Source organism: Heliangelus exortis, chromosome 8 (assembly GCF_036169615.1).
Source record: "Heliangelus exortis chromosome 8, bHelExo1.hap1, whole genome shotgun sequence".
In the NCBI taxonomy this organism is placed as follows: domain Eukaryota; kingdom Metazoa; phylum Chordata; class Aves; order Apodiformes; family Trochilidae; genus Heliangelus; species Heliangelus exortis.
This window is the reverse complement of record NC_092429.1, coordinates 6082225-6093415: the sequence shown is the minus strand read 5'-3', so window position 1 is coordinate 6093415 and position 11191 is coordinate 6082225. Positions and strand designations below refer to the sequence as shown.

The window sequence follows — 11191 nt, the reverse complement described above, 5'->3', positions numbered from 1 at the left end:
CAGCTTTATTCTCCCAAATAAACCCTTTTGTCTCTCTGCTCTCAAGAGTTGCCCAACCGGTTGGGAAAGTAAAACCGACCGCAAGCAATCCTGTAATGGAGGAGGGTTCGCCAGGGGGCAAATCGCGCTGACAAGAGGCCGGTGACACATTCGGAGCCGCCGCGTCCCGCGTTGGTGTTACCGGGAGTCGCTCCCTGCCCTGGGGCGTGGGGCGCTGCCTGGCCCCGAAGACTACAACTCCCAGGGGGCACTGCGCGCACACCTCCCCCTCCACCCCGCCCCTGGAGCTATGCAAATGAGGCTCCGCGGCTCCGCCAATCCGCGGGCGGGCTCGCCCCGTCACGTGGCGCGAAGCTTCCTTTCTCTGTGCGCCTCTCTTTCCTTCCTTGGCCGCCATCTTGTTCTCACCGCGTGTTGGGCAGCGGAGCGTCCGCCGGCCTCAGGTGAGACCTTTCCCCCGTCCACCCGTACCCCTTCACCGGAGCGGCATCCTCTTCCTTGGCCGCCTCCTGGTTTGGGACGGGCGAGGAACCGCCGCAGTTCGTAGCTGTTCCGTCCCCATCCGCCGCGCTGGGCCGTGGCGGGGCCGCGGGCGCCAGCCGTACCCCGAGGAGAACACGGGGGAAGGAGGCCGTGAGGCGGGACGCGGTGTGGTGGGCTCTGTCCTGGCGCGGGTGGCCTACGGATCTCTTCTGAGGCCGCGGCCCCCCGTCCCGGAGGGGTTCTCCTGGCTCCCGAGGGACGGGGCCTTCATCCCTCTCCCCGTGCTTTGGGGTAGCCAGCGAGCAGCCCTGTTCTAAGACCTTCACCCACCTCCCCCTTGAGCCCCTCTCCGTGAGGTGTTCCCCCCCCAGCGGTGCTGGGGTCTCCGTGGGTCCCCGCTTACACGCGGGAGCCCCTTCCCCGTGGTTTTCCTGGCACAATGCAAACGCAGAGGGAGTTTCCCCCTTCATTCACGGCATCACTGGTGACTTCACGAGGCAGAGCAGTGAGAAATGCCGGCCTTATATTGGAAGGCTGGAGCTGGTTTTCCACCCCTTAGAGATTATAGGGTCTTCCAGTCCTTAAAGATCCCACCTAACTCCTGGAGAAGCCACTGAACTTCGTAGTCTTAGAACTGGATGAATAACTGCCAGAGGTTCATATAGGAAATTTGTCAAGTCATGAACTTCACTGACTTCAAAGCTCTCTTTTTAGTTAAAACTATCAAGAGATTAATTCTTTCGAAACAGTGCTCAAAGTAGTGTATTGTTTTCCTAGAAGCAGTCGTGCTGTACGTGCTGGTTTGGGTCTGTACTGAGTCAGTACTTGAGTCAGATGGTTCCAACAGTAAAGTGGCATACTTGAGAACTTATTGTTAGTAGCCTTGATGTAAATTCAGATGTTGTGTTGTTTTGCCTCATCATTGTCCAAATGCTTTGGCTGAACAGACCACTTTGTATTATTTAGGTGGTGTGGCTTTAAAGGATTTTGTTAATGTGTATTTGTTTGATGCACTGTTTTTACAATTTTTCTCTTACCTTTAAAAATCCATTGCAGCTCTAAACATACTTTTTAAAATGCTCTGTGAATTGTTTTTTTTTAAAGTAGTCTAATAGTTAACCTGCATTTGTGTCTCATTCTTAATTTTTAGACACTCCACTATGAATCAAGAAAAACTAGCCAAGCTTCAAGCACAGGTCCGAATAGGAGGCAAGGTAAGAAAAACATCAGAGATGCATTCTTTCCTGTAATTCACAGGTAGGAGGAGAAACATGCCTAAAATTTATTTTTCAAAACGTAGGCTTTAGTTCCTGTGAGGGAAGAAAAAAACGTGTGAGGCCTGAAAAGAACCTGGGTTTGTGTGATTTGGATCATAGTACTGCTGTCTGACGTGCAGTCTTATTCCAGTTCACAAGTGCTGGATGAGTAGTTACCACAGTGTGTAAGCTTTCTTTTTACTTCACTGACTTGTTGTGACCTGCTAAAGCTCAAGCTAAGCTTACCTGTTGGTTGTTCCAGTTCTGCTGTTCTCTTCTCCCTGCTGGGGAGTTTCTTCCTTTGTGCCAGCTCCAGGGCTTTTCTGACTCTGCACTGAGCTGTTGATTTTCTCTGAGCCAGCAGGTAGCTAACAAAAAAAAAGCATGTAGTTTATTCAGTGTGGGTGTTCATCTCCTAACTGTGGGTGGGGTTGTACAGAAGTTTGCAGAGTAGGAATTCCAAAATTGCTGTCTGTGGAACAGTTTAAAAATGTTAATTACATGGTTATGAAAGTGTGAACTTTCAAAACCACTGCATTTGTGCTGTCTCTTGGAAAACATGAGGTTCTTGCTTAGTAGTAAATAGTATTTTATAATCTAGTGTATGAGAAAGGAAAAATACTGCTCCTGTTCTGTCTTTTGCATAAAATAAGTTATTTTAGAGGTCTTTTCCAGCCAGGACAATTCCGTGAACAAAAACTTGGAAGTTGAGACTGACATTTAAAGCTGTAGGTGAAGGGAGGGTAAGGTGAAAAGCATTTTCAACTGCAGAGCTTTCTGAAAGCTTACAGATAAGTTGCTCAGACCATGATACAGCTTTCAAAAATTGGAATGCTGTGAGATTTTGAGAACAGCTGACTGTTGTGCCTTGGTTCTTTTCCAGGGAACAGCTCGCAGAAAGAAGAAGGTGGTGCACAGAACAGCTACAGCTGATGACAAAAAACTTCAGAGTTCCCTCAAAAAACTGGCAGTAAATAACATTGCTGGCATTGAAGAGGTATAGTTAGAAAAATGTGTTTCCTGTTGGAAATTAAATTCACTGTGGTGTCATGGTTTTTTTTTTTTTTTTTTTTGGTTGAACTTTTTTCCCCTCAAAAATTTACAGGTCTGGTTACTGATGGGTAAAATTATTTGGTTGATTTTTGTCTCATTTCTCTTAATGCATACACACATACCTAGAGGAAGAAGGACAAAGATAGTGATTGTAGAAGCCAGTGAGCTGTTTGTTAAGGATGTTTTTTGCATACACTGCAAAAACAAAGCTTCATGAACTTGATTACCTAATTTAAAGACAAGAGCAGTAAATGCACATGTAGTCTGCAGGCATGTCTAAAACAAAAGTTGTGTGGTGCAGAATATAAAGAAAACCATAAAAATACCTGGAGTAAGAACTTGCCAGTCTGTATTATCAAAATTAGGTCCTGTTACTGCAGAAAAACTCCCAGGATTGTTTGTGGTAGTCACAAGAGAATATTTCTTGCAACACATTGATGACTTTGCAAAACCAACTTCTGTGTCAATATAAATAGGAATACAAAGGTTTCAGATATTCCTTGAATTACATCTCTTATCTCTAAAATATGGACTAAGATACTATAGAGTGATGCTTACATGTGGGAGGAGGAGGAGGAGATGTTCCTTCATCATGAAGTTAATATTACTGTAGTGCTTGGTTAAAGAAATGATATTATTTGATGTGTGATTAATTGAGCAGGATTGGGAGCTGCCTTCAGAGCTCACTTAGTGTATACCCCTTTTTCACAAGAACACAGAGGTTCAGTGTAGAAGTGTGGTTTGCCTGTAAGTTTTCATACCTCTGCTAAAGAAACAGCTCAGTTTGTTTTTAAGCTTGATAGGTATATGCTGAGCTATATGGACCCAAAGCTATATGGACCTGTTTTGGTCTGGGTTCCCTGCCCTCCACACCCCCCAATCTTTATACAGACACAGTGTGAAGATTGGTAACTTTCATATTTGTGTAGTTTAGATTTCTTCCTTAGTTCTCAAATTCGGGTTTTCTCCCTATAACTTCTACTAAAAAAATACTTGTGTTCTGTGACCTAAGTTTATCACTGCTGTTTGGTTGAAAGGTTATTTTGGTTTTTTTTCCAGAAAAAAAATTATTTTCCACTTAGCCATAGTTTAGCCATGCCCAGAAGGAAAACTTGTTTGGTTTTCCCTTCTGCCTGCCTTTACTATAAAAACCAAAAGGCCATAAAAACATGCCAGTATAAACTTTGGCAGAAGGAGCAGAGCAGGATGCTCTGCTGGCTGTAAAATCAGTAGGGTGATTCAGGAGAGCAGGGTGACTGAAAGATGTATTAGAAAGACTCATCATGGAATTACTGGGAAGGCACCAGAAGCCTGTTCTGGTGTGATTGGTACACAGACCTCTATTTCTGCATGTGTCCCTGCCTTAGGTTGCTTCAGAAACTGGGCCAGATTGTGAGTTTTGTGCTTTTGCCAATTCTGCTGCAGAAACAATGACGTTTTCCTGATAGGTGACACAGATAGCTGGGAATGGTGATGTCTTAAACTGCTGTGGCAAAGCTTTTCTGTTGGAGTTTTCAGTTTGTAAAGAGTTACCACAGAGCTGAAGGGCTTTGCCTTTTGGTGTGGTTTTTTCCCCTCTAGATACTACTGATGTTTACTGGTCCATGCCTTACAGTCTAGTAACTTGTGTATGTTTTTTGTCTTTGTTAAAAATGCACAGGAACTTTATGATAACATATAACCTTGTATATTTATTACTTAATATTTAGTTGAGCATGTTTTATGGAAGAATCACAGCTCTTAAAATCTGCCGTTCCATGTAGTATGTGTAATCCCGTGTTTTTTCATTAACTTATTTTACTTCCAGTTTAGCTGGTGATGATTCCAGGTGCTTTTATCATGGTTATATTCTCTAGGAGTACTAGTTTTGAAATTTTTCACGTTTAATAGTTTAAGTCTAGGTTTTTTTTTTAAGTCTAACTTTTTTATCATGCTTGCTCTACAAGATGCTGCTGCATTTTGGTGAAAGTTACTGTCTTTGAACAGGTGAACATGATTAAAGATGATGGAACAGTTATTCACTTCAACAACCCCAAGGTCCAAGCTTCCCTCTCTGCTAACACTTTTGCAATTACTGGTCACGCAGAGGCCAAACCGATCACAGAAATGCTCCCAGGCATCTTAAGCCAGCTTGGTGCTGACAGCTTAACAAGTCTCAGGAAGTTAGCTGAACAATTCCCAAGACAAGGTAGGTCTTTTCTGGAATCTTGCATTGTTGAGTTAAGGAACATAATGAGGTACTAAAAGTTCAAGAATTACTTAAAAGCACATACGGCTTTGATCACTTTTTATGTATTTTTCACTGCTGTGGAAATATGGGGGGCAATGACTTTTTTTTTTCCTTTTTGATTCAATATTCTCTCTGAAAAAAAAATTGAAAAAAACCCCCAGACTGATTGAAAAAGGCCTGATTGAAAAACAGAACAAAACTGGTAAATTGGTCATGCCAATGGATGTACATGGAATCACTTGATTCCATTTACAGCTGTGTATGACACATACTTAAGAGAGCAAGTTTACATTTTGCCTTGGAAAAACTCAACATGTTTTGGTTTGCTCTCTCTTTTTTGGGAGGGGAGGGAATTGGTTGTTTTCTTTGTCTATACAGAATATGTATCTATTGTGGATAGGATGAGGAAACATGATTCTTGATGTTCTACTCTATAATTCCCTTTGTAATTAAACCAAGACTTAAAAAAGTTAAAATCAAAGATTTTACCCAAAAATTCAAATGTTTTAATGTGATTCTCTATTTTATACTTACCTTGAAATGATGGGAGAATGGTGCTTGTCTATATGTATGTGGTATAATTATTACTGTAATTTTACAGTGAAGAAATTGAGCCTCAGAAAAATCCCCTTAAAAAATACCCTCCTTAGGGAAGCACTGTGGCACATTTTGTAGAGGGCTGTTACTGTGTCCAAACAAAGTTTGTCATTTAAGAATAGATGGAAATTTATTCTTACAGTGGTGTTAAGAAATTAGAGCATCAGGGTGCTTTTAAGCATGCAAGTAACCTGTCTGACTTTGATATGAATTTGTAAAAGCTTCCTTAGACTGCAGAACAGGTACACTCTTCATCCTGAGCAGCTGTATCAGAGTTCATGTTTCATGTTGTATGTTGCCAAAACCCTTTGTAGCATCGAGCCCCAGTGGAGTTGGACATTCAGAAAATTTTGGGTTTCATGTTTAGACCATTTAGACTGTTGTCCATGAAAAGGACTAACTGGACAGACTGCAGTTGTCTTGATTGGGAACTGGAAAATACCTGTTCCAATGTATTTTTTTTTTTGCTAATATGTTAAAAGCCTTTCAGAATTTAGGAAGATGGATAGTTATAAGCATATTAATTTGATGCAGCTTTGATACTAACTTTGGTGTGCTTTCTGTAGACAGTACAGGAAGTCAGACAAAAGAGAAGAAATGCTTTCTCTTATTTTTTTTTAAGTTCTTGCATTTCTCTAGATTACTTGTAGTATGCTTCAACTTCCAGAAGGCTAATTTTGATGCAGGACACTTTCCTACAGCTGCAGCTTCTTGGTGACTTGAATCATGTGCTAAGTTGGTCCCTGATGGATACCACATTAGTGTTGCATTGAAACACATGACTTCAGTTAGATGAGTTTGTCAAATGGAGTTTTTTCTGTATCATTTGATCTCTTGCTAGCTCTGCATTAATACCCTGAACCATTTGAAACTGGCTGTGTTCATAACTTTGATACAAGAGTATTCACAATTGGACCTTTTGGTTGTGCTGATTACTTTTGATACTCAGTCATTTGTGTATTTGTCACTGTTGGGGGTTGGGTAAACTTTTTTTCACCTGTATATTACAATTTTTCTTTTGTTGTTTGGTTGACCTTAATTCTGTATAATGAGCAATCTGCACCAAATTTCTTTTTATAGTGTTGGACAGTAAAGCACCAAAATCTGAAGATATTGATGAAGAAGATGATGATGTCCCAGGTAAGCACATGCATGCTTATATGTCCATTAAATATGTAAATATTTCAGTTCACACCCATAAAAATTTCACTCTTGATTTGATTGTACTTCTCACTTGACTAAGGAAGGCTTCATGTATGAGGCAGCATTAAAACATGGATTACTCTGGATTCCAGCTTTTGCAGAAAAGGTTTGCCTTGTGCAAGTTATTTAGTTCTTAAGCAAAAATAGGTTAAAATCCTTTCAGGGAGGCTGAACAGGTGATCTAAATACCCAAATAGGGTTTTAGGGCTGTAAAATTACACGACTGATGTAGTCATCAGGTTGTTTTTAATCAGAGTCTGGAATGAGGTTTTTTATTTCTGTAGGAGAAGAAACAAAGCTTATGTCAGTGTCTGAAAGTATCGTGGTAATGAATATTGTGAGTTTTTAATTTGTCAGTAGCTGTCTTACCAGTAACCACATTCTTCTGTATCCATCAGTGTGGTGTATCAGCTAAACTGGTAGACTCAGAGCTTTGGTTACTTGTGCACTGGCACTGGTTTAATTCTTTGTGACCTCACATAACAATCCAGTTCTCTCCAAAATTTTCTGTTTCATGGAGTACAGCAGGTAATGGGTCTCTTAGCTTTTAAGGCATTCTGAAAAGAATGCTGATGATTCAAGACTCAACTGGAGATAGTAGAGCATTTCTGGAAAATTAGATCTTAATCACTTCATGTTAGAACATCCACTCTTCTGAGTGTTCCTGCATTTCTAGTTCTTTGTGTATGCTCAAACCCTGTTTTCTAAAGCTCTTTGAAATCTGCCCATAATAAATGGTGTACATGACTCTAGTTTAAAGAACTGCTTAATCTTTCCTGTGCATTATCATTGAACTTCTGAAGGTGATATTACTGGGAATTACTGTATTAAATATCTTCATCTCTTTCAGATCTCGTAGAAAACTTTGATGAAGCATCAAAGAATGAAGCTAACTAAATCATTAATAGTTCTGGAAGCTGGCATGGACTAGATTTAAGAAATCAGCTATGTGGTTCCAAAGTTTTAAAGAAACAGAGAACATCATCTGTTAATAGTTCAGTAATATAAATATTTTGTATTTTTATGATGCTGTTTGTTCAGCATTTTCTGTCAGTTGATTTTGCATTTTGCACTTACTCCCAGGATCTACTCTTTTGGTCAAAAAGAAATGTCAGTGCAGTTTGAGGGGTGTGTGCATGTGGTGTGTGTATGTGTGTGGGTGTACATATAGTGGAGAACAAATTGGAGAACACTTATTTAACCTTTTCCCTTTTTTTCCTTTGGAAGTAGAAATAAAATGAATCTTCAGCATTGTTACTTCTTAATTATCACCAAATAGTTCACAGAAGGTAGTTAAGATGAAAATTTTGTCCGCATTTTGCCACCCAGGGGAGTTACACCATTAAAATTTGGGTTTAATCTGCTGTTAAGGATTGTACTTGGAGATGTGTTTCTGATCTGTGCTGAAATGTACACATTTCTTAACCTTACTTTGATCCCAGATGAGCTGTTACACCAGCTTGTTTGGTACAGTAACTTTTTTTAGAAAAAGACTGTCTGAGAAAAGTGTGCTTTTTTTTTTTTTTTAACCTTTCTCAACTTTTTCTTTTTTTTCTTATCTCTTTATCCTTCTGAGACAAGCTGATGTTTGACTCCTTCCATGTAGGTGTAGCAGTATGTTCTCCTCTTGATTATGTAGAGTATTACCCATGTCAGAAGGAAAGCAAACACCTTGGTTCTCTACAATCAGGTCCTTTCTTAAACTTGGAGGTCTAGTTGGTAACAGTCCAGTGCACCAGTTTTGCACAGTAACAGATTTTTGCTTGAATAACTTCAAGCTGTTCTCTTGGCATGACTGCATTTACTAGCAGCTGATGATCCACTGTCATTCTTATGGCACTAGGAATTAAATGCACTGTGTGAGCAATGTTTAAGGTGGGAGGCAAGAGTTGTTGACATTTTGCCTTGCCTCCTGCTGAGCAGTTTGTGCAGTGACTTAGCTCTAAAGGGATTTTTTTTTTTTTTTTTTTTTTTTTTGCCTGTAACTTACCTTTGCCTATAACCTACCTCTAGGTTTGGTGTAATCTATGTAGTAGCTTCTTAAAAAAACACAAATGCTCCTCAGGCATAAGGAGGACATTGGAAGTACTGTTGGTACAGTGCAGTATTTATGACCTTTCTTTAAAATGCTTAATGTGAACCCGTTTTCTCAGAGGCTCTTTTAAGGTTCTTGATGTAATGTGCATTACGGTATAGATAGACATCATTGTAACCTCTGTCAAGGGCAGCTGTGGCTTAAGAAAGCCTTGGTTTTTTTTCCTCTACATCTGTCACTTAATTATGGCTTAATTGGAACATATCAGCTTCTTCTGTAGGTTAGTATGCTAGAGAACTGTAAAAAATACAAAGTAAAGAGTTCTGGTGACATCAGAACCACAAAAGCAGAGCTGTAGTGGTTCGTCATCTGAACTCAATTTATTTTATAGGCTTTGTTCAGTTTTTCCTGTTGTATTTTATATACTACATGGATCTTGCTACAAAATAAAATAACAGTGCAAAAGAGGAAATGCTCCCTCTTCATGTATTGTCTCCTCCTCCCACCAGCACTAGCTGAGGGAAGGCCAGGTGGATGCAGCAGCTGTTTCAAACAGCACCTACATTCTTGCTGGCAGTGGCTGAGTAAGATACACACAGAATTAGGGAGAATCCTGTTAGAGCTTTAGGATTCCACACTCTTTAGGATACCCACTCTCCTATTTCCTCTGCAGCACTGAAAGAAACTTTGGTTTGTTGTATGGCTGATCTTAAACTGGCTGTGGATGCATTTGTTGTGTTTTATAAGGAAGAGATGTCTGTGTGTGCACAGGCACACCAAATTGCCTTTTGCTGCCTCCTCAAGCTCAATGAAGGATACTAGGAAACAGGTATTTGCAGTGTTCTTCCATTTGCTTAAGGGGGATAAGTGAAGAACACTTAAAAGTAGCAAGTGTACTGAGTTTATGTATGGCCATTCCTTCCGACTAAATACTAATCAGATACTGAAAATTTGTGCTCATTGGTTTCTGATGTAGGAAGTATGTCAAAAGTAAAGTAATTTTGTGAGAGATTAAGCATTAGAAACAATGATTCTGTAAGTTTATCTAGTTCAGCTTTCTGATTCCTACAAAATACTCACTTAATTTTTGCTCTTGGTCATGACCATTTACATGTTAAACCCTCACTTTTTTCCTATGTTTGACAACCATTAAACTAACTAAATATGCTAGCTTATGGAGTTATATTCAATTTTTTTCACTGTATCTGAAAACAGTCAACCACTTACGATTTGCTGCTGGAAATACTAGAGCTTATCAATCATTAAACTGATTTTAATTAAAAGTAACCCATCAAGACTGTTGTGGGAAAAGCTATTTTTCTTATTTATTTGTGGTATAACTCTAACAGTGTTTGAACATGCTGATGGAAATGCAGTTACCAAGAGCGTTTTGGGGGAGCACAAGAAAAACTCCCCACATGAAGGTGAACATTCTTTGCTTGGCTTGAAGCACAATAACCACTGGACTTCTGCATCCCTTGAGCTTGCTAATTAAACACCACTGACAAAGTTATTTGTAAAGATACTGACATATTCAAGATCTTGTCAGTGATAGGATGGAGGTTGAAACATCTCTTGACTTGTATGTGAGAGAATCAAAGTTCAGTCAGTGAAAACTGAAAGAATAAACTTGGCAGATGTGTAAGGTGGCAAATATCAAATCTCTCCTCTAACAAGTTTGATAGTTTATTGATGGGAAGCCTGGGACTGGCTGGCTTCTCTCAGGCAGGAGGGCAGGTCTGTAAAAACCTGCAGTTTGGGTGCATTTGTGGAAATGCACAGATTGTGCAATCTGGAAAAAAACCAATGTGTGTGATGGGTGGCAGAGTCACAGTCAGTGATGCTGGAGGCTTGGTACTCAGTGCTGGCAGGGGATTTCTTGTCCAGCACTCTTAAGTTTGGAGCTAGGAGTGTTGGTAGGGTGGAAGGAGCTGACATGCAATACAGATCTTGGAAAATGTTGGGTTTTTTTAACTTTGTGGGAATAGGGGAAGTGTGCATAAGAATAGGGAGGAATTTAGAACTGCTACTGAAGCTCTACTGAAATATGTTAATAATTCATTAGTATTTGTCAACTTTCCGTGGGAACTAGGAATTATGTGCTCCCTTCTGCCAGCATCTTCACAAATAATGTTTTGGATTTGATGTGTAACAAAAGGCATATGGGAGGCTTACAGGTGATCTAATTACTGAGCAGTGTAGTGATTGACCAGTGTATTGCAGTTAACAGGAAGGAACTGTGGAAGTTATAACAGCACAATAAATCTGTGCTGTATTTAAGAGAGAAATTTGTCTCTCCTGAGGGATGTCCCAGGGATTCTCCCAAGCTCACCT

General features: G+C 40.1%; 1 protein-coding gene across 1 annotated transcript; it reads left to right on the top strand.

Annotated features, from left to right (window-relative positions):
* Nucleotides 1–343: 343 nt before the first annotated feature.
* On the top strand, nt 344–10027 carry BTF3L4 (basic transcription factor 3 like 4). The gene is made up of 6 exons (XM_071750168.1): nt 344–443; nt 1634–1697; nt 2623–2736; nt 4779–4980; nt 6700–6759; nt 7673–10027. The coding sequence occupies exons 2-6, from the start codon at nt 1644–1646 to the stop codon at nt 7717–7719; spliced, it is 477 nt and encodes a 158-aa protein (XP_071606269.1). The 5' UTR covers nt 344–443; nt 1634–1643; the 3' UTR covers nt 7720–10027.
* Nucleotides 10028–11191: the final 1164 nt, after the last annotated feature.